This window comes from Manihot esculenta, chromosome 2 (genome assembly GCF_001659605.2).
Source record: "Manihot esculenta cultivar AM560-2 chromosome 2, M.esculenta_v8, whole genome shotgun sequence".
NCBI classification, from domain to species: Eukaryota; Viridiplantae; Streptophyta; class Magnoliopsida; order Malpighiales; family Euphorbiaceae; genus Manihot; species Manihot esculenta.
Genome location: NC_035162.2, coordinates 3371590 through 3394916, shown reverse-complemented (window position 1 = coordinate 3394916; position 23327 = coordinate 3371590). Strand labels below are relative to the sequence as shown.

Below are 23327 nucleotides of genomic sequence, written 5' to 3'. Positions count from 1 at the left end.
GCTTTTCAATAAAATGATTGTCCACTTGCATGCTTTTGATCGCACACCCAACAAAACATTTTTTTCCCCTTGATATTATTTTGGTTTTATAGGCCATAAGAATTAATTTCATAAAATTTATTATTTTTTTTCAATAAATTGTTGAAAATTAAATTATTTTAAACGATTTGATGAATATGGGGTTTAGGCCACCCCAGGCTCCCTCAGCCTCTGGGCGTGGGATTGGGGGATAGAAATGTCCCACACAGGGAATGACTTGGAATACAAGTTACACAGGAAGAGCATGCCCAGCCCCAACAGCCTAAACAACATAAGACATTTCCTTTTATGTATGGTCCCAACTCCCAAGCTCGCCTGTCTTAGTTACAGACTGGCAGTATCTTCAAAGCTAAAGTGCGCATGCCATATATGGTCATACACATGTATTTCTATTTTAAGTTCTAACATAAAATCTAGAAATAATTGTTCATTCATTAATTTAATTGGTATAGCTTTTTAAGCCAAGCCTTCTAACATATAGAAAGAAGAAAGGGTTAAATATTTTATTATGATGCCATGATTTCCGTATTCTTTAGTAATAATATCATTAAGATAGCTTTACAGGTAATGCTGTCAGTTGCGAACATCTCTTTCTTGATAAAACGGCGTCACATCAAATTTGATCAAGGGAACAGGACTAGTATTCATTATCTTCTGCACCGATTTAATTAGTGAAGTAGGCTATACAAATTGACAGAGGACCACTGGTAAAGAAAGAGACAAATTTATATTAATTAATTTGGACCACAAAAGCACGTGATTGTAATAGAGATTGATTATAAAAATATAAATTTTGCAGTGATATTTGACGAGTGTACCTCCTTGTCCTGCAGTTCTCACTCACATTTAATACTAAAAATACAGATACCTTATATGTGTATACAGGTCACTAATTAACAGAAGGATCTCGTGTTTATTTTTCTCCAATTTCATGGCAAGTTGGTGTGGGGATCACTGTTATCTTAATTGCATACCACTCCTATCATCTATTAGAGAATGGTTATATTCGATAATAATTTTAAAAATAGTATTTAAGTGAATATATTATAAAAAAATATTTTTTATAACATTTGATTCTATTACAATTAAGGATACAATTAGGGTTGTAAATGGATAGGATATCCGTGAAAATTAAACTATCCGAATCTGAATTCGATTTATATTAGTAATATCTGAATCCGTTCCGAATCCAATTAAAAGTTAATTTAAACTATCCGAATTCGTACTAAATCTGATTATTATTATCCGAATAAAATCCGAACTCTTTTAATTTTATATATTTTAATTAATAATTTATATAAAAAATATTTTTCATTAATAATTTTCATTTAAAAATCTAATATTTTTAAAAAATATTTAAATTTAAATTTTTAAATAAAAAAATATATAAAAAATTTATAAATATTATTGTAAAATATATTTTTTATATTAAATTAATTATTTATATAAACGGGTTCAGGTAGTGGATACCCTGTACATAAAACTCGAATCCGATTCGAACCCACAACGACTATTATTTTTAAAATTCGAACTCATCTCAAACCCGATTATAATTATTCAAATTCGTTTTATTAGGTTCAGTTGAATCGAGTATCCAAAAATATCCGATCCGTTGCCATCCCTAATTACAACTGTTAACAGATTCTATAATGGTTAGAATCGTTGAATATGGCCTCTATATAAATTGGGTGATATGAAACCCACCACGGACATGGTCCCTCCCGAGTCCTGGCCTACTTTTGCCTGTTTCTGGGTAAATGGTCGAGGGATGAAAGACATTAGCCCAATGATTTGACCCGTAAAACCAAGTTGATCCTTAAAGTAGTAAGGCTTCAGCCTCTTATGCATCGATTGACCTGGCCCAATCCATCATCTTCTGTATTTTAGCTCCGAGGACTGAGGAGTTCCTTTCTTAAGGCACACAGATCCCTTTCAGTCAAGGCCCAAGTGTGCAGAAATAGAAGATTCCACCAAAATATTGATGGATTAACGAAGGGCAGATCATTGATTATCTGATAGAGTGGGGATCTTTCATTATTAGAACAAAAAATCTTAAGGGCTACTCAATTTAATCAGACATTATATCTGATAGCCTTACAATAATGTTGAGAGAGAAAATTTTCAGTGTTTTTGTAAAAACACATTTTCCACCTTTACAGCAATGCATTAATTATGAAAAAAATGGTTGAACTTGAAGCATCATCATTTCATTTCAAACACCTTTGCTTTGTGTTTCACAATTTCAAATCCATCTACTTCTTTTTTTCTTTAGAATAAAAAAAGAAAAGTTAATTACAATTTATGTATTTTTTAAAAGAGATTTTATATATCGAAATATAAATATTATTTCTATGAAAACAGAGGATGAATAGTTAGATTAAATCATATATATTATAATACCAAATAAATAGCTGACACTCAAACTATCTTAAAATCATATTTGGAGCTCACCTTTAAAATAAATACAAACAATTCATATTCGAACAGAAGAAAGAGTGGGTCATTCTCTTGAAGAGGCAAGAGAAACTAAAGATAAGAATCCATAGAGAGGTATTCTCTCCAACGGTAGTTTAAATACATTTGGAACCTTCACACATGAAGACAAGCATTTGTGGCAACTCCCCGGGGAATTCCCGCCACGCTGGTTAATAATAAATAAATAAATAAAACAGAGAGAGACTTGCCGTAATTAACTCAAAGCTGAGGAAAACAATTTTATTTATTTATTTATTTTTCTTCCGTTAAAATCTAACCCCCACGGTGGCCATCAAATATATCGCCACGTAAAGGCAGGTCCTCAACCTTCCTCAAAAACCCGCCATTTGCCCTTCTCATTTAAAACTTCAAACTAAACCCCCCTCCTTTATTTCTCTTTCATTTTCCTCTGCGCCAAACAAAACCCTAGAACTCCAATTCACTCTACCCCTTCCCCACCACATGCTTACCATGCATCCTCACCCCTACACGGTCGATTCCCTCTCTAAATCACAAGAACTTGCATCCGCTATCTTCTCTTCCTCCACACCCGCTCAGATCTCCTCTGTGTGCTCCTCCATCGCCTCCTTCTTACAAACTCACACACCCGATCAGTCTCGCCACTTCTTCTCCCTCACATTCCCCACCTTAATCTGCAAGCTCTATGGCTTTGGAGACGGCGCGTCGCCCCCTAATGAAACCCAGCTCGCCTCATCAAACGGTGGCTGGATTGATATAATCCTTCAATCAAAAGACTCCGATCTCGCTTCTAGAGTTTTCAGCCTCCTCTCACCAAATGGCGTTATTTTCCAGTCAATCTATGCTGTTGATCGTCAATCGCTGGTGAAATATGTGTTCCCAGTCGAGCGGTTGCCGGAATGGGCCCGGTTCATGCTATCGAGCGAGAGAGATTGTCAAGTCTTAAACAATCTTTGCCCTCTGTTTAGAGGTAAAATTAAGGAGGATTCAATTAAAGGCTCTTTGTATTACCAAGTCCAGTTAAATGTTTTTGAGTATTTCATGTTTTGGTTCGCCTATTACCCTATCTGCAAAGGCAACAGCGAGAATCCAAACAATAAACCTACAAAACGAACCAGAAAGTTAAAACTAGAAAATTGGATTTGGACCTCCTCTATTCCTGGGTTTTCGCATTCTAAGCGCGGAAATGAACAGGAATTTGAGCATAATCTGTATGTGCGGCTTTTATGTGCATATTTGCTTGCTTTTGTGCCTATACGTGATTTGGAGTCACATCAGCCCTATCGCAACTCGCTTCTGCATTATGGACGGGGAAATGATGGATCAATTTTGTTGAGAGCAGAGTTTTTTGTTGATACATTGGTGCACTATTGGTTGGTTGATAATGATTTCTCTCCTCTGCCTGTTAATGTTTGCAAGTCATTTGGATTGTCATTCTCACTCAAGTCAGTTTTAGGTGAGAATCCACCAACGCCTAATTTAGGTGAGATAGTGAAGTTACTGGTTAAGCACTTGAACTTGAGTGCGACTGTGGTCAAAGATAGCCCTGCCCAAGCAGAGAGTCCAAAATGGAGGTCTTCTGTAGGTTCATTTGATTTGAAGTCAAGGGAATTTGCTGCATCTTTGAATGATTCTATGCATGTGGGTGCCTCATGGAATTTGTGGATTCAGAGGCCAGTTTATAGGTTCGTTTTGAGGACATTTCTATTTTGTCCAGTGGGGACTTCTATAAAGAATGCTTCACAGGTGTTTCTGGTTTGGATTAGTTTTTTGGAGCCTTGGAAGGTTGGGTTAGGTGATTTTCTAGAACTTGATGCAATTGCGGATGGGTTGGGAAAGGATTTGAAGAAGGAAAATGAGAGGAGTAGAGAGGGTGGCTATTCAGCTTTGTGGCAGGATTATGTGTTATCTAATTACTTGTACTACAGTTCTTTAGTTATGCATTTCATTGGGTTTGCTCATAAGTTTCTTCACACTGACCCAGAACTGATAGTCCAGATGGTATTGCAGGTCTGAGACTGAACTTTAATCCACGTGTTTGTCTTTATGTCACAAATACTTTCTTTTTCATGGCTAATATAATACCCATTTTGATTGACAATGATTATTCTTGATCCTTTTTTTTCCTTATCTGGTCTACTCCTATTACAACATCAATTAGAATCAATTCTGAGATGAATTGAGTGCTTTTGGACCTAACCATGACATTAACTATATCTGATGCATGCTGCAATGTGCATTTTTCATTTGGACTTATGTATTTAATTTATAGTTAATACTTAATAGTCTTAATATAAAAAAAAAAAGAGTTGTAGTTAATGGTCATATTTTTTTTGACTTGAGGGAGAATTGATCAAGTTCCACTTCCTTAGGTAGTATTATAGTCGTAATAGTCTTTTATTGTCTGTTGGATAAACCATCCATGATTCAATTATCTTTTAGTGGATGAAGGTATCTCTATTATGGTACATATAAGATTAGCTCTTTGAATGAAATTGTTACATGGATTGCAAATACTATTGGATGAGACTGTTGAGAACTTGAGATGCTATTGTAACTTATATGGATGGAGAGACTACACCTGCATGGGAAATAGTCACTTGTAAAAAGGATCTTAGGCACTTCCTTTAGAAAATGGGTAATTGCAAACACATGCTAAGTTCTCATGATCTTTGTTGTCCTAGGAGGTTGCTTAGAAGTTTTTATTTATACAAAATAATCTCCAGATCATGCCTTCCTGTGGAAATGGTCACCAGCATGGGAAGGATGATAATGGAGCACGACCAGTGGTTGAGTGCCACCTTATAGATTTATAGTCTATCTTTGCGACTTGTGCATTTAATGTTACTGAACTATTACATGAAAAGTACCTGTCTGGTATTTGCAACATTTTAACTTTCACATATTTGTATTAGCCGTCACATGAGAATTAGTGGTAGCTGCATTGTTAGTAATCTAATTTGGCAATGGCCTTCGTTGGAAATTCAAGTCATGCTGTTTCGATTTTACATGTTCAGTTTTGTTCATTCTGTACTTTTGTCTTTCAGGTTATGAAAATACTGACATCATCCAAGGAGTTAACTGATCTAGTAAAGAAAATGGATGCTGTTTTCCATTCCAAACAAGCTGGATCAGGCAAATTGATGCTTAACAGCTTATATAGATATGTTCCTTTGATTCGTGAACACTTGCAGGTAGATCTCTGTTTGTTTTGTGCCTCAGCATGTGGGCCCTTTTTTCTTCTGCTGCTGCTGTTTTATGCTTCCTTTCCTTTTGTTTAAAATTTTCAGTTAAATAATGAGGGTTTGGTCAAGCTTTAGAAGTTAACTATGTGTTTGCTTCGAAATTTTTTGATAGATGTTATGTCTCTTCAGTTCTGAACCACATGTACCATGCTAATGTGGTTCTTTAAGGTTTAATGGGTTCCTGAATCTTGCTAATGTGGCTTTTACAGTGTCACTTGCATATTGCTAGAGATCTGAGCATCAAACTCACTTTATAGGATGTTTCTTTTATTTATATATGGTGCTAGGACTGGGAGGATGGTTTATGTGAGAGTGATGCTGATGGATCTTTCTTGCATGAGCATTGGAACAAAGATTTAAGACTTTTTAGCGATGGGGAAGATGGTGGACAACAACTCCTTCAGGTGTTTTATACTTTGCTTTTTGCAGCCTTGATTTGCTTTTTCTTACGTGCATTGGTCCCATCTTATTTATTTATTGTTTATATGTTTCATTCAATGGTTTATTCATTTGCATCTCATTTTTATTTTTATTAATGTCATGTGATTCTGCAATTTCAGTTGTTTATATTGCGTGCGGAAGCTGAGTTGCAAGCTAATTCTGGTGATAACCTCGCACACAACTTGCAGCTTGTGGATTCGTTGAAGGCACAGGTGAGCTGCTTGTTTGGTGGTTATACCGTAAAACCAATTTCATTTACACCAGAAACGAAGCAGCCTGAGCAATCTCGAGATGAAATATTCAAGCCCAGAAGGGTCGCCAACCGAGCATTGGCTGATGTCAAATACAGGGGTGACCGGATGAAGCGCCCCATCTCTGATGATGAGGTTGCATGGCTTGCAAACTTACTTGTGTGGTTATCAATCTGGCTTAACGAGAATCTGGGGCTGAATCAAGAAGACAACAATGATGGTGGCCCTAAATGGTCATATGTGGAGGTCTCAAGTGAGGTGGAAAATGTATGTGGACCCTCGGAGAGTATGAAAATGATGTTCTTTGCTATCAGTTCGTGGTTCCTTGCGCTGTGTGGCTCAGCAGTGAGGTTAATGAGAAAGCACGGTGTGAGAATAAACCTCAGGATACTGGCCTCGAAGAAGGTTGTCATGGTTTTGTTCATGTCTGCTCTGTTCAGCGTATTGAAGAAAGCTTTTGGGTTTATATCAGTGTAAATATGACGGGAAAAGAATTATAAGATTAGAAAATGTTTGAAACAGAAAAGTGTTTTGGGGGGGGGGGGGGGGTGGAGTATTTTTCTTGGTGGTTTGCAGGTTTTGCTGCTTCGAATTTTATTTTTTTGCCTTGTAAATAAGCAAGAAAAATATAGCAAAAGAATTTCGCTGTCCATGTGTTTCCCGAAGTTGTGATTCCCGTAATTCTCATGTCCAACTTCCTTATATACGGGTAATCCCTTGAGAGAGAGAGAGAGAGTTTTAATTATCAGATCGATACCATACCATGGTTTGTGCGATTAGTTGATTTTAATCTTAAAATTTATTGACTGAAATAGTTAAGTTTAGAAACAAAAGTTAAACGTACTGAAGTTTTATCAAATTTTATTAGTAATAATGTGTTGAAATGTCATAATATCTGACAACTTGGAACTGGTAATTACATGGCTACACTCTCATGGGACGGAAACAAAATGATGTAAAAAAAAAAAAAACTTGCGCAACATTTCAAATGATATACCAGATATGGGAAAAAAAAGCCTTAAATTTTTGAAAAATGATAAACCAGATTAGTTAAAACTAATCGTTTCTTTGGTATTAAAATATTTTATATTATTATTATATAAATAATATAAAATTATTTTATAAAATAATATATTTTTATATGAATTCATTTCGTGTATGAAAAAAATAAAATATTTTCTCTTTTATATGCAGATTTCAAATATAAAATTATTGATAGATGAAGAATAAATTATAATATATTATTTTATCTTTTGAAATTTAAAATAATTTAAAAAAATTATTGATTAAATATGCAATTTATTATTCTAAAGTAAAAAAATAATTGCAGATAATAATTAAAATTTTAATTAATATACATGATTTAAAGTATGAAATTTAAATATTTCAAGTTTTAATCAAATATATTTCAAATAAACTAAAAAATTTAATATTTACTATCATATATTATAAATATTCAATAAATAACAATACGTTTAGAAAAATAAAATTTATTAAATTTTAATAGCGGTGGACATAAATAATTGTGTGGAGAATCATTTAATATATTTATTATTATTTACATAAAATAATTTTATTTAATATCTATTAATTATTATTTTATATAAAAATAAAATTATAAATATATAAAAAATTATAAATTTATAACACACTACATAAATAATCTCTCATTTATTTATCAGTATTCACATGAGAGATGGAAAAACATATATGTGATTAATAATGTTGGTTATAATTTTTTTACAGTTTATTTATTATTAAAAAAAAATAAAAATAAAAATATATTTTATTGTGATTAATATATTATATTTAAAAATTAAAAAAAAATAAAAGTCAGGTAGTAATAATAGTAATGATAAAAAATTAAAAAGTTATATACTAATAATAAAAAATTAAAAAGTCTTATATTAATAATAATAATAAAAATAATATATTAATCAGTAACATTATTAAATATAAAAATAATAATTTAAAAATAAAAATAAAATATATTAAGTATGCTACCCATTTTAAATCCAAGTTTATCTATATATATATATATTTGAAATAAACTAATAAAATTTATTAGTTGGATTGCGTATATAAAACATTTGTCCTCTTAGGTAGCTATAAATGAAAAATATTTGAAGTAATAGTATATATTGAAAAGCCTAAAATAAATGAATTTAATTCAATTGAAGTTTATTTAATTAACTATCATGTTTAAACAATTTAAATTATTGTAATTTAATTCTTTTTTAAGAAATTTCTACAATGACTTCTTTTATAAAAAAAAACGTGATTTTAAGAAAATTCAATTAATTTAATATAGTTTTTAATTTTACTAAGTAACTAAAACACTGCTACTTGAATTATATTTATTTGTTTTGTGAATACAAGTAAAATTCAATAAGAAATATATTTTATTACCAATTTATTTAATATAATAAAGTTTAAAATTATTTTTTTAAAAAAAGTATTTTAAACATTTAAATTTTAATTATAAATTCATTTCACTTAAATTTTAATAAAAAAAAAACTTCCAGTTCATGTGTAGTTTTGAATTTAGGCGCACCTTTTATTTTAACAAATAAAAACTATGCCTTGGCCGCAGGATTTGGACCATTCTGAAGGCAATTTGGATAAATATACATCAAAAATATTAAAATAAATATATATAATATTATATTCGATTAATAAAGAAATGACATACCAATTAAAATTATAATAAATCTCACATTTAAATTTAAATTAATAATATTTTATTAGTGAGATATGTACATATAATAAATTATTTCATAATAACTAACAGGTAATTAACAATTAATATTTTATCCTTTGTATTAATTCTGTGGAACTTTCAGGATAAAATAATTAAAGAATTAAAACTATATTTAGATTCGGTGAGTTTAATGTTCCTATGGGACAATTGTGTTATTATGTCTAACTTTCAAGCATGTCTTGTTGACTTTGTTGGATCCATTTGCATATTTAATTTATAAATCAAAGACAAAGAATAAACAATAATAATAATAAATCAATTCTTTAATTTCTCATCCTATTCACTATGATTTAAATTCTACAATCAATTTTTAGTTTTGGGTATTTTTCTTTCTTTTGGAAATCCTCTTGCCTTTAATTTTAATTTAAATGATTTATTACATTTTTATGAATTATTTATACATATGAATTATGCATTTACTATAATTAATAATAAATAAAAATAAATTATACTATAATACATAGTATTCTTAATACAAAATATAATTTTTCAATGTTTAATTAATTAGATATATAAAATTATTTATACCCTCTAATAAAATTAAAAAATTTTCTTCATCATATTTGATATAAATTGAGGATGGACAAGGTTTATAAATAATAAAACTTGTCCATAGTAATCATACTGGAAACCATGGTCCTATATAAATTATAAGAGTAAGGAAAAAGTAAGACATGTAATCAATGCTAATTGTTGAATTTTACCTTTTAAATATTATTATTCTATTGCTTTCAAAAAAAATTATTATTCTATATCAAGAATTTATTATGCAAACTCTATTAATTTTACCTTTTTTGACTTATTTTGTATATAAGGACAAGATTCTACACATGGTCAAACAAATCTTTACAAGCAATAGACTAATTGGATGTGAATCTAAATTATTAAATCAGTAAATTTTAGATACTAAATAATATATAAAAAAATTAAAATTAATATTATTATCAATTTTTTAAAAAAATTTCTTTTTAGAGAAAAATGGCTACATATTTTTATTATAAAAATTTGATGTATTATGAATTTAAAATATAAAATATATATTAAAATTCACCTATTAAATAAATAAATTTTGTTTGTTTATTTTCTTATTTTTAAATGAATCAAATTTAAATAAAATAAACAAATAGATTTAGGTAGATCCCGACAAAAACACCACCAATCTAACCATCACAGACTCATTTGGTAACGTTAGATATTTGCAAGCATCTCAACTAAAATAACCAATATAAAAACCATAGAAAGCTGAGCGACATGTAGGACCAGAGCTAAGCCTCTTCTCCACTAAGGACCACTTGCAAGTAAACAAAACTAATTAACATATACAACCAATCTTGAAGGAAGAAGGGAAACCACTCTCAAGACCAGGAAGAGGCCATATTCTACTCGGAGGATAGAGGAGAGCCGCAAAACTGGCAGAAAGAGAGGCTCTATAGGGTCCAAATTAATGGGTTCAGTCACCTTAACTTTAGAAGGATACTGGTAATCTAGTACATAATATTATTGGACTAATTTAAGATCGTGGGTTGTTGTTTAATAGCTTCAAACAATAAATGAAGATTTATACATAAATTTTACTGGCTGACTTGCTTCTGTTACTTCCAATCTCTTCACGGTTTTTTACTGCTGTTGTAACCGGTAGTTGGATCCTCCTTTCTTTCTTCGACTCTCAAGGAATGGTAGATAGATGACCCATCTGGCCCTTCAATTCTTTCTTTCACGTAAGCATGCATGTGATGTAATTGTTCTCACTCTCCATATATAAACTCCACCTCTCTCTCTTTCTGCAACTGCGCGCTAACTCTTAGCAACTTTCGAAATTTTTATTTACTGTATTCATACCCATCTCAGTAATAACTCTAGTTAACAGGTCATTAATTTAATTGCCTCGCTAATTCTCTCTTGCGCTCTCTTCCTTTAGTTGCTCATGGCACCCGTGAACAGTGAGGAATCTAGTAATAGTAAGATGGTCATGAACAAAGGAGCATGGACAGCTGAAGAAGATAAAATATTGGCAGAGTATATTGAAGTTCATGGAGCCAAGAGATGGAAAGCAGTCGCAATGAAAGCAGGTTAAAATTGCGTTAATATTAACTCCGTTTTTTGTTTATCGGTAAGGCCTGGTGGGTTTACATGTTCTGATGTCTGTTATGGCTTTTCAGGTTTGAAACGATGTGGGAAGAGTTGCAGACTGAGATGGTTGAACTATTTGAGACCCAACATCAAGAGAGGCAACATTTCAGATGAAGAAGAAGACTTGATTCTTAGACTCCATAAACTACTTGGCAACAGGTCCATTATCCCACAGTGGTTTCAAACATGATTTTAATAAAGAAAACAAAAATATATGTATATGTTAGCATAATTTACATGTTGTAGGTGGTCGCTGATCGCTGGCAGACTTCCGGGGCGAACAGACAATGAAATAAAGAACTACTGGAATTCTCATCTGAGCAAAAAAATTAATAAGATGGAGAGAACACCAGAGTCTTCAATTCCACAGGAGAGCATCCCTGATAATGCTGCTGCTGCTGCTCAGGACATGATGGAAGAGGGCAGTCAAGGAGCTGTATTTCCGGAGCTTAGCTTCGATGCCGACGGCTTCTTCGACTTCTCCATGGAAGGGTCCTGCAGTTTGGAATGGGTGAACAAGTTTCTTGAACTTGATGAGGATCCATGGCTTGCCGACAAGAGCTGAGCTTTCTGTGCATTAAATGAGAAAGAGTCACGTTCTCATTATTTCTTAAATACGGATTTACATGAATAATATTAATAAAAGTTTGCTCATTTTCGAATTAACGTAGTCCTAAGGTTCCAACCTTATAATTTGATTTCTCGATATTACGCTAACTACTTAATTTTTTTTTTAAACTAAAAAAATCAACACTAGTCTACTTTTAAAAAATAAAAAGCGTCAACAATCAATTCAAAATCTATCTTAACCTTAATAATTTACATATTAAGATCTTTCATGATTAACATGTTTAAATTATGAAAGGACTTCTCTTAAATTTTTAAAAGTCTAGGACGGAAATTCCCCAGTTCATCTTTAATAACAACAGTACCATAAGAAACACATTATTGCTGAGCCCAACCCTGAATGCTTATTAATGCAATAAATACTAAATCGGCTTAACCCGAAAAGAAAATAAATTTAACGTGGTCCTGCTGGTTGGTGGCAATACACCAATATGAAGAAAACTGGGACCTTTTGCAGCAATTAATTATAGTATTTGCAGCAGCAGTTCCCATTTAGGCAAAATGAAGATGTTGAAATGTCATTGGTCGTTCATATAATTGTAAGTAGATGTTGAAATGTCTGTGCTCCACACATCATTCAAACTTTTTTGCTTTTTTGGAATTAAAAATTTTATAAAAATTTAATTGAATTGAATTTCTTTTATTTATTTTGTTTTTAAAATGAAAGAATTCATTTTATACCATTAAAACAGAAAATATAAAGAGTCTCTATGTTATCATCTATCTCCACTAAAATACAAGAACAAGGCAGTCCCAAAACCTCATTTACACGTGCATCTCTTCTGCTTTCTTTCTTTCTTTGTTTCTCCTTTTGAGTCGTTCTGCTACTATTTCTTTTCTTCTCTATTTTTACATCTAATTTTGTTCTGATGTCCAATATTATCAAAATTAAATTTTAATTCAATTTACCCAAATATTTTAATTTATGTCCAAATTAATTCATTTTCAAAAATCTGAAATAATATATAGTACTTTTTAAAATTTATTATAAATTAAAATTTTTATACAAAATTTAATCAAAATAAAAAATGAATACAAAACATGAAGGATGTGGAAGTATCGGCACTGAAAAGAGAAAAGGAAGCTCACCACCGAGTAATAATAATAATACTCGGAATTGTTTTTTGAATTCTATAGAATTTTCTTGTTTATTTTTTCATTAAAAATTGTTATAATTTTAATATTGAAAATAAAATTAGTTCTATTGTTAAAATTTTAAAAACTATTAGTTTATTTTTGGGGTTAAAATGAAGTAATTTAATTTTAAATACAAAATTAAATTAAATTAAATTAAAAAAAAAACTTAATTTTGAATAAGATCATCAAAGTTTTAAGAGCAAAATGAATTTTAAATTCGTTACTTTAGATAAAACTACAGCACGTATTGTTGCTTCACGTAATGGGCTTGAGCCTGCATTTACATTTAATGGATTTGTCTGTATCTTGTGAGAAAAGACAAAAAAAAAAATTTCCACCGGCCCAGTCGGGCGAAAGAAGATAAACGATGCCGTTTATCTTTCATCTTGTCAACTCATTTTTGTCGGGCGAGAGACACGTGAACTTGCCCACACCGGAGAAGGATCGAACAGAAGCAGCCATGGAAAAGATTCCAGTTGTCAAACACGTCGAGCTTGATGCTTAAGCCAATAAGAATAAGCCATATCATCGGATCTTCCACGTGTAATCCCCACAGCAAATTTCACAACATATCAGCACTCCGAGAGTCCGATTTGACAAACAAGCCATTAACTATAACAGGCAAAAGTCAGCTAATTTTCAAGGACAAGTCAGCACAAATCAAGGGCATAACGGTAACTTGGTACCCATTGTAAAATAATGAAATCCCCCTTTAAAAAAAAAAAATCCCCTCCAAAATTAACACACATTGTAAAAATAAAAAAAAGAGGACGAGAAAATAATAAAGCGGAATCCTTCCAGCTTGCGCGAGTTGAGTTTTTATTGTATTTTCCAGTTCTCGATCCGATCAGCGACGATGGAAGTATTCCACACATAAAAATTCTCCAAATCAAACCGTTTTAGTTCTTGCTCGATCTTCGTACCTTCACGGCTATAATCCTCTGCGATTGCTCCCCATGGCCGCGCCGTTTTTCTCGACTCCGTTTCAACCTTACGTTTATCAGGTACTCTCCTGTTACTCACTCTACGACATATAATTGTTAGTGTGTTTGTATATATAGCTTCTCTGTTTTTAGTTTCTTGGAATTAAGTCTGGGAAAAGAAAATTGCATTTCGTGGTTTCCTTTAGTTCTACATAGAAAGTGCTTCGTTGATGTCTATTTCGGTGTAATTAGGGTTTTGGAGTGCTTTCGTTGTTTGATCCGTGTTGCTTTGTGTGCATTGTCGGAGATCGTGTTCTTGTTTGGTTGATGGTTAGTTGTTAGGGTTGAATTTGGTGGAGATGAGTTTGTTACTTAATTTGCTAATTGTAGTACATTTTCATTAGTTGAATATGATTTTTGTGTTAATAGTCTGCTGGGAGAGTTTAGATAAATGTGGAGGTCGGAATGTCTGAAATTTGTACCTTCAAGCTTTTTGAATATCTAGATGATAAAGCGAGGAATAAAATCATGAGCAATTTGAGAGAAACAAATAATTGAATGCTATTGCGATTTAATTTAGCTGGTCAATGGTATGTAATATAAGTTGAAAGTTGAATTTATATAACATGATATATATATGAGGTTGGAGTTAGACTTTGTGATTGACAGTAAAATTGTGAAACTGGTGCAAAGGAAAACCAAAAGCAAAAATGGGAATGAAAAATGTGGTTGATTAGTTGGGAAGTACACACGTGAGAATGTGTAGCAATAATGAAGTTTGAGAAAGAGAATCCTGAATCATATTTATGGATCTTTGATCATATTTATGGTTTTCCACCAACTTCCTTCATGTAGGCAAGCAAACTCGCATCTTTTCTCTACTAATAAACTTGAGATATTCTTAACCATTCATAATAATTCTTCCTCTTGTAATATTGAAACCTAGTTTAACCTTAGGTCAATTAACAGCTGTACAAGGTAAATATTAAGTTGAACACCATTGGTTTATTTGGATTCATTAATAAGTGAATTTCAATGTAAAACATCAGGCGTTATATGGGAACAGTTAATAAGCTCATTAAGGATGTCTTCATGGTCCACAGAGGTGTGGCTCTTTTATGTGTTTTAATCTCTCAAAATTGAATGCTTAATTGAAATTCCCTTTATTTGCAAGCAAGCAAAGGAAGGTAAATAATATGGATTGTGTTTTTCTGGTTAATTAAACTATTTTCCTCGGGCCTATAGTTAGTTAACTTTGATTATGTTTTGGATTTTTGCCTGCTGGTTTTGCTTCATTTATCTGTTAATGGATTTTGCTTGAAAGTCAGTAGATTTGATGATATTGAATGCTATTTTTCTCATGATAGAGTCAGCAAGATGCTGTGATACCTTTCCAGATTTTGGGTGGTGAGGCACAAGTGGTTCAGGTTTTTGCAATAAACATCCCAGGCTATATGCTGATCTTTTAAATTCTTTTTTTTATAAAGATTCTTTGCTTTAATTTTCTTTCTTGGTATTCATTCTCCCTGGTCAGATAATGTTGAAACCACAAGAAAAGGTTATTGCAAAGCCAGGTAAAGTGAACAAAACTAGGATTTTCTTTTCATGGCTTGTGCAATCCTGTGTGTTGATCTATTTTGAATTCTTGAATTCAAGTCATAAAACATTTTTTATATGACAATGTTTTATGCATGGAACTAATGTGCAATGGTATTGTAGGTTCTATGTGCTTCATGTCTGGTTCCGTTGAAATGGAGAACATCTTCATCCCTGAAAATGAGGTGGGTATGTGGCAGTGGCTTTTTGGGAAGACTGTCACGAGTATAGTCCTTCGTAATGCTGGTCCAAGTGATGGATTTGTTGGAATTGCTGCACCTTCTCTTGCAAGAATTCTCCCAGTTAGTGCCCCAAAAACACTTTGTTGTAGTCAACCTTTTGATAACAATTTTTTTGATATGGATTATCAATTTGATATTAATCAAGCATATTCATTTTGTTTTGTAGATTGATTTGGCAATGTTTGGTGGAGAGATCTTATGTCAGGTAGATCTAACTCGTTTGATTTTGCAGTGAGGAACTTCAAATACTCTTTGGTTTTCTTATTCTGTTGTATGATTTTTGTGGTTGAATTACCTTAGGGCTTTTCCTTACTGGCTGCAACTTTTATGTGACTTTGTCAAACTTTTATGTAGCCAGATGCATTCCTTTGCTCTGTCAATGATGTAAAGGTCAGCAATACAGTTGATCAGAGGGCACGAAATGTCATGGCTAGTGCAGAGGTAGAATAGTGCTGCTTAATAAATGAACTTTATACCCATGCATTTTTTTTTAAATTTTTTTCATATTTTGCTTTATTGACTGCCTGAAATTAGACCTACACCTTAAAGCAATTTGTTATTGTTTTTTCATGGTTTTTCAATTATTAAGTTTCTGATGTTTCTTTATTGTTCCATGGACGGGCATGTTAATGCCACGATAGGGATTTTTGAGACAGAAGCTATCCGGACAAGGCCTTGCATTTATTCTTGCTGGAGGATCTGGTACGCATCTTCTGACATCATTAGATAACTAATATTAGGGCCTTCTAAGAGTTTGGCTAACTGGCTCTGCCCCTTCTCCTGTGAGATTGCGACTAAAGGGGAAAGGCTTTTCCTTTTAGAACTTTCTAGATGGGTTTGATTTTGACTTTGCAAGTTCAGTGTTGGTCTCTACTTATTTACTTGGTTTACTAACTTCAGTGGCTTAATTCCAGTGTCGGTATATTCATTAGTTCAGCTTTGTGTTGGACAAATTAGAGCATGGGCTTTTATTTTGTTCTCTCCCACCCCCCCGGATCTATTATTTGTTGCACTAACCATGGAAGTTTACGGCTTTCTATTTTGCTAGTTATACAAAAAAATCTTGAGGTGGGTGAAGTACTATCTGTTGATGTGTCTTGCATTGTCGCCCTTAATACCACAGTTAATGTACAAATCAAATACAATGGTCCCATGAGAAGGGCAGTATTCGGGGTAAGTTGCATTTTTCTATTCTTTTTTTTTTGGGTCTAATTTTGTTCATTCTTCTCCGTGCTCCCCCAAAAGGAGTTGGTATTTATTTTTCTTTTGGTTGGATCCCTTGTTTTAATATCCAAAAGGTCGCTGTGCAATAGGATGTTGTGTCCTTTTATTAGAAGACCATCAACATAGTTTAATTACATTGATGCTTTTGTCCGCCTTAGCCAGAATACAGCGTCCAACAGTCACATTGATGCTTAGGCATACTTAATACCTAAGAGCTGGATTAATCCTGAATATTATCTTAGCGTGAGGAGCTGTTCTTAGTGATTCTGTGAAACTGCAGGGTGACAATTTGGTAACAGCAACTGTAACGGGACCAGGCATCGTTTTTATCCAGAGTTTACCCTTTCAGCGTTTTTCGCAGAGAATTGCTAGGTAACATCTGCTTGCAGGAAGAGATTCTTTTCCAACTCTAATGGTCTAGAATTCCTTTATCTTTTCTTTTCCTTACATTTCCTTCATTTTAAGGGTTAAGAAATAAATTTTTCTATACCTCCAGGAATTAATGCTGTGAATGGTTGTGATTTTCAGGGCAGTGACATCTCCAAACATGAGAGAAAATCCAAAGTTCTTTGTTCAGATAGCCATTTTCTTTTTTCTGGCATATGTTGTGATTGTATCTTCGTTAATATTGACCGATGTGTGATTTTTTAGTGTTCTTTTCCTTTTGCTTTCTCTTTAGGAAACCCCACAGTAGTTCTTAATGAATCATTGTAGTATTTGAGTCATTAAATTCAAATATAGTCAAATCATTGGAAACAAAGAATTTAAGTTGGTTTCTTGGATTTACATTGTTTGTCCTTGACATTTCTGATTTAAGTGAACAGGTTGTTCAATGTTTCAGGACATCAACGCAATTGCACTGGCAAGCACGTTTAAAGTTTAATGGGAAATTTATATTGTGATGTCATTATTCTTGATGCAAAATCGGAGGAACATATGATAGAAATTTGTGCAGCTTAATTTTTCATTAGATTTGATAAAGAAACTCGTTAGATTACAATATTATTTTTTTGTTTAATATTTTTCTTGTAATTTAAAAAAAAAAAGAATCTTTCAGGATCAAGGCTTAACGTTTTTTAATTTTCTACTTAGTTTCCTAGATTAACATGTAATATTCTCTTTTAGTGAGCGACGAAAATAATTTTCTGATGTTTGATAGATTACTGTTGCGGAATCAGCTAGCCTGACATGGCACGTTATTTGTTTCGTTGATATATATATATTTTTTTAAAAAAATTTATAAATGATGTTGGAGAGATTAGATTGATAACGTGATCGAAATGAAATTATGTATAATTTATTAAATCTGCAATAAAAAAAGGTGAAATTAGTTAAATATGCATGAAAAAAGGTGAAATTAGTTAAATATGGAAGAAAGATAATGTGAAAAATAAAGAGAATGTTTTGAATTGTTTAGAATTTAAATGGTGATTAAGAGAAATATTTTTTTTTTTTAATTTTTTTTATATGATAAAAAGATATGTAGGGGTAAATATAGTATTTTTTTATTATTTAGCGGTGATGTGGCTTTTTTTATATGGTACGAAGATGAGTAAAGATAAATATAATATTTTTTAATTATTTGGTGATAATGTAATTGATTATTTAATAAGAGATATTGTCGACTAATAAGTTGATAATTTTATTATTATACATGTAATGAAAATATGTTGAATCGTATCTGTTAATAATAATTTTATGTTGAAATTAGCCCTATCGAAAAATGAACAAATTTTGATGATACACTAAATTTTAAGATGTATGAATTTTTTTTCTTTAATTTAAATTATATTTTTCATTTTTTAAATTATTACTATATAAATTTATTTTGTAAGATAGATTACAAATTATTTTAAGGGATTATTATACACTATCAATAAAAATGCCTTTCTATTACAATTTTATGTATTTATTTTACTTTTATTGTTTACTATTAACTAAATGATTATTGATTGGTTTAATAATAATTATCGTAAAATAATTTATCATTCCAAAAACAGTCCATTCAAAAATTAACGGAATTTAATTTTTTAATATTATTTTAATTAAAAAATAATATTTAAAAATTATGAAAATTATATTTTATTATTAAAATTAATATTTAATACGATATGTTGGCTTTTAGTGTAAAATTACGAGTTTATTCGGTAAAAAAACAGTTAAAATGAGTTTATTTGTTTCTCGATGAAAATGTAGATTTATGGACTTTTTAGCCAAAAAAAAAGGTTAAAATTAATTTATCAGGCTATTAATAAGAAGCATAAAGATGAATTTATACTTATTTGACTTTTAATAAAAATTTAAAATTTCCAAGTAGTTCATATTTTTTAAAGAAAAATTTTTAGGTGAATTCAGTATCCATTATTTTTATAAAATAATCCACTCATTTGTATTTAAAAAATGTCTTAATCCATGACTAGATCTAAATAAATATTTCAGATATTATTTTTGCTTTATTGACCAGATGCATTTTTTGGCTTTATTGCAGGATGTTCATACTTGGCAAAAAAACAAACAGGACAAGTTAATTCAACAGCAATAGCAAGAGCAAGCACTATAACTTGAGAGAGGCGTGCATAGGGAATAAAAGATATCTTGGGTGTGTTGGTGAAGGTCCCAATTTGCCGAAAAAGTCACCTTCACACTTTCCTTTCGTTGATTACCACTTTTAGTTTTTGGTCTAAGGATATAATTTATTAAAAGAGAATGAATTCAGGCTTAGGAAACCAAAAGTTGAAGATACATGCGCAATAAGTAAACTAATCTCAAGCTACCAAAAATACAAACAACGTAACTAGAGTCCGAGGCTCAAACTACTTCCACCAATAAAGAAAACAACTCCCCATGAGCGCCCCCGGTGAGACAATGTGAAGGTGGTGAAGGTCCAGGTCCGAACCCAGAAGGTACCACTAGACCGATCACATGCAAGCGGGAGACATAGGTTGCATCCCGATGAAGCTCATCCCTACATTCAACAGTACATAACCACACAGCAAACCACAAGACCAAAGGCCACCACAAGCGCAAGTAAGGGAGATGGTGATGGACAAAGCTTCTCAGTAGCTAGAAGCCTTGAGAGTCACCATTTAGCAGCAGTAGGCTTAGTATTCAACCGAAGAAGATAACATCCCTAGAAACTGAATTTGTCCCAAATTAACAAGGTTTCAACATGTAGGATCTCCAATATTCCTTCTTGATAAAGCTTTGCTTGCAAAAAAGAAAAAATATATATATATATTTATATATATATGTATATACATACATCCACATGGAGGTGGAGTGAAGACGCACGTCTAAGCAAGGTGGAGAAAAGCCACATTTGCCCAAAAGAGTGACTTGACATCCAATAACTCAAAATCATTAAACCTGTAACACTCCTTTCCCTTCCCTGTCTAGTATTGGTATTATTTTTTTTAGATTAACAAAATATATATTATATACATATATTTGTATATAGATTCAAGTTTAAGTATTTACTATAAAATTTTAAGTATAATACTCAATATTCATTTAGTATTGGTATTAATTCATTTTATTGAATATATAATTAGTTATGATATAATTAATATAGACTATTTCAGATATACTATCACTATGACCCATTTAGATTCACTTGCAATATATATTAATTTAATTACAGATTTAAAATTTGATCAACTCATGAAAGTGTTAGCTCTTTGACTATTTTTTCATTTGATATACTTTAGATTTAATTTTGACAACTACATAATGAGGTATGAAACTATCAACACATGTTATCCTGTTAAAACTTGATAACTGACCGGCCTCGTGCCCCCTTTGGGCTAAATCAGGGCTCGTGGGAGCAGACCCGTCCCTAAGCTCGGAGTGCCCCTAAGCCGCTTGCCCAGTAGTTTCGACCCAGGACCCAGCGTGAACGATAGGTCGGGTCGTCCGCAGGCCCAAGCCCAGTAAGGAGAAGGCTGGCCCAAGAAGGAGACATCGAGAGAAATGGGCAGGTCCCGTCTTTTCGCAGCTCTATCCGCATGCGCACTAGGAGATTAAATGGCCGCCTGATATAGGTATGGCACCTGACAGTATAGGCCCACCTAACAGAGACAAACGTCACTGTATCAGAAAGGCTGTCGAGTGCCACTGACAAGCAAAAGGAAAAGAATAAAAGGAATGGAGGACCCCCGAAAAAAGGCAGAGGCTAATACACATACTAGAATCCTATTTTTTGGATCTCAGAATATTAAAACCTATTTTTTCAGATTTGTACTTTTAACTTTCATGTTAAATTTTTTTGTTTTAAGTCTTTTAAACATTATTCCAACATTGATATTACACAATTATACAATCAAAACAATATTTAAAGTAAGAAAATCAATCTCTAATTTCACATATTCATAAGAAAATTAAAGAAAAATAGAAATTCATATAAACACCAAACTTATCTTGAAATTTTCTTTTCTTTCCACTTCTTTCCACTTCTACAACCTCTTAAGAGGAAACTTACCCATAAATACAATATTAAAAATCGTGTTTAAAGGTCATTTTTACATTACATATAGAATTAAACATATTGATATAAAGCTAAAATAAAAAATAAATTTTAATAATATTTCAAGTCTTAATGGCTAAATCATAAAAAACTTAAATAAAGAAACATATATATTTAGAAATAAAGCAGATAGTAATCAACAAGTCGAAAATAAGTCACATTCGAGAGATATTTAGGATTTCCCAACGTACTAACGTAAGGTACTTGTTAAATCTAAGGTATTTATCTAAGTGAAATGGGTTTCTAAAGGTTAAAAACATAATTTAGTAGATTAATATATAAATATTAAAAGTTTAAAATCTAAATTAAAACATAGTAAAAAGTTTAGTAGGTTAAAGTGTGAATATGAAAAATTTAAAGATAAAATTCAACTTTAGTCATTAATTTTTTCACCTCTTCAATTTAGTCCTCCATATGTCACCTAAATAAACATAAGGAAGATGATAAATCAAAAGAAAAGCGAGTTGTCTTCTTTCTTTCTTCTTATGGCCGAAGTTTACTCCATTAAAAAAATAAAAATTTTGATTTTCTTGCTTCCATCAAATACAAGACAATCTTTCTCCGAATCAACTTTTTTTTTAACCAAAATTCATCCCAATATCAAGAGTTAAAGAAAGACTCATATGCTGAAAGAATTAAAGAAGGAAATGTTAGGGTTCTATATGCATTAAACTTGAAAAATTAAAGGTGAGTATAGAAATATGTAGGAAATAATATTCTCTTATTTCTTCATGCATGAATTTGAATTATAAAACTTTAATTTTCAAGTTATTCAATTCTTCTCTAAGATACATATTGACCTGGGTGAAGAAACACAAAAGAAAAAGGAAATAGCTAAAGACTATAAGTTGAAAGAAAATAGAAATTCGAGAAAGATTAGTGTTTGTATGATTTAGTTATTCAGTCTCGAAATTATTAAAATATTATTAAAGTTTATTTTCACTTTAACTTTGTCTCAATATGTTTAACTTTATATGCAATGCAAAAATGACCTCTAAATAGAACTTTTAATACTCTATTTATTGGTAAGTTTTCTCGTAAGAGATAGGGATCAAGTTAGCACCTCTCCTGAATAGATCAGAGTAAATTAACACATCCAATATCATTTGCTCTAACTATGAAATAGCTTATTTCATGTCACTATTTCTAGCTATGGGTTTGAGGATGTAACACAACCAACGACAATTATTTTTTTAGGCATCACTCGCTTGGGCCATGATACATTCAATTACTTCTAATCAAGAAAAATTCTCACGTGATAAGCTTTGCCCTTGAATACACAAGTAGAAGGAGGACAATATTCAAGTTCTCATGTGTATGAGATAAAGCAAAGCAATTAAACTATGCTACTCGCTAATTTGCAAATTTACCCAATAATTCTCATTCTACAAAGTGCCTGCAATCGGAAAAAACCGAATGTGGAGGAAAAAAGTCTAACTTAAAGAAATTAAAAAAGTCAGGAGATCTAATAAAAGCAAATAAGCCTACAAAATAGAAAATAAGATATGAAGTGAAAAAATCTAAATACAGTAAAAGAGTCAATATTGAAAAGCATATAAAAACCGTACAAGTCTGGAAAAAAAAAAAGAAAATTTATAATTTAGTCTATGGATATTGCCATTATTAATAAGTCAGTCCCTGCATTTTCATAAATCTATTAAAACGACCTTATTTTTTATCTCTATCAACAAAATAGTCCTTTCGTCTATTTCTGCCGTTAAAAATATAGCAAAAA

At 31.5% G+C, this 23327-nt stretch overlaps 3 protein-coding genes across 5 annotated transcripts; all 3 read left to right on the top strand.

Moving 5' to 3' along the window:
- The first annotated feature begins 2845 nt into the window (after nt 1-2845).
- On the top strand, nt 2846-7180 carry LOC110602619. Its single transcript, XM_021740189.2, has 4 exons — nt 2846-4503; nt 5541-5687; nt 6026-6142; nt 6299-7180. The coding sequence occupies exons 1-4, from the start codon at nt 2977-2979 to the stop codon at nt 6905-6907; spliced, it is 2400 nt and encodes a 799-aa protein (XP_021595881.2). The 5' UTR covers nt 2846-2976; the 3' UTR covers nt 6908-7180.
- Nucleotides 7181-10591: 3411 nt separating this feature from the next.
- Nucleotides 10592-11936, top strand: LOC110608745 (transcription factor MYB114). 2 transcript variants are annotated; one of them, XM_043953775.1, is made up of 4 exons: nt 10592-10926; nt 11110-11260; nt 11351-11480; nt 11568-11936. In XM_043953775.1, the coding sequence occupies exons 1-4, from the start codon at nt 10876-10878 to the stop codon at nt 11884-11886; spliced, it is 651 nt and encodes a 216-aa protein (XP_043809710.1). In that variant the 5' UTR covers nt 10592-10875; the 3' UTR covers nt 11887-11936. The 2 variants fall into 2 exon arrangements, with proteins under 2 accessions (XP_043809710.1, XP_021603724.1); XM_021748032.2 differs by having other exon boundaries at nt 10599-10909.
- A 1884-nt stretch (nt 11937-13820) lies between these two features.
- On the top strand, nt 13821-18130 carry LOC110603151. Of its 2 annotated transcripts, none has more exons than XM_043951016.1 (10): nt 13821-14089; nt 15376-15435; nt 15543-15582; nt 15728-15906; nt 16013-16051; nt 16201-16287; nt 16488-16548; nt 16895-17019; nt 17351-17442; nt 17912-18130. In XM_043951016.1, exons 1-10 carry the CDS (start codon nt 14042-14044, stop codon nt 17970-17972), a joined length of 792 nt encoding a protein of 263 aa, XP_043806951.1. In that variant the 5' UTR covers nt 13821-14041; the 3' UTR covers nt 17973-18130. The 2 variants fall into 2 exon arrangements, with proteins under 2 accessions (XP_043806951.1, XP_021596537.1); XM_021740845.2 differs by lacking the exon at nt 17912-18130 and adding an exon at nt 17599-17856.
- Nucleotides 18131-23327: the final 5197 nt, after the last annotated feature.

Bases quoted from the DNA above. Each gene is read 5' to 3' on its own strand.
- LOC110602619 (XM_021740189.2), top strand. From the start codon at position 2,977: ATGCTTACCATGCATCCTCACCCCTACACGGTCGATTCCCTCTCTAAA. The intron at 4,504-5,540 runs GTCTGAGACTGA...TTTGTCTTTCAG, and splicing joins TAGTCCAGATGGTATTGCAG to GTTATGAAAATACTGACATC. The intron at 6,143-6,298 runs GTGTTTTATACT...CTGCAATTTCAG, and splicing joins GTGGACAACAACTCCTTCAG to TTGTTTATATTGCGTGCGGA.
- LOC110608745 (XM_043953775.1), top strand. From the start codon at position 10,876: ATGACCCATCTGGCCCTTCAATTCTTTCTTTCACGTAAGCATGCATGT. The intron at 10,927-11,109 runs GTAATTGTTCTC...CTCTTCCTTTAG, and splicing joins CACGTAAGCATGCATGTGAT to TTGCTCATGGCACCCGTGAA. The intron at 11,261-11,350 runs GTTAAAATTGCG...ATGGCTTTTCAG, and splicing joins AGCAGTCGCAATGAAAGCAG to GTTTGAAACGATGTGGGAAG.
- LOC110603151 (XM_021740845.2), top strand. From the start codon at position 14,042: ATGGCCGCGCCGTTTTTCTCGACTCCGTTTCAACCTTACGTTTATCAG. The intron at 14,090-15,375 runs GTACTCTCCTGT...TTCTCATGATAG, and splicing joins TTCAACCTTACGTTTATCAG to AGTCAGCAAGATGCTGTGAT. The intron at 15,907-16,012 runs GTTAGTGCCCCA...TTTGTTTTGTAG, and splicing joins CTCTTGCAAGAATTCTCCCA to ATTGATTTGGCAATGTTTGG.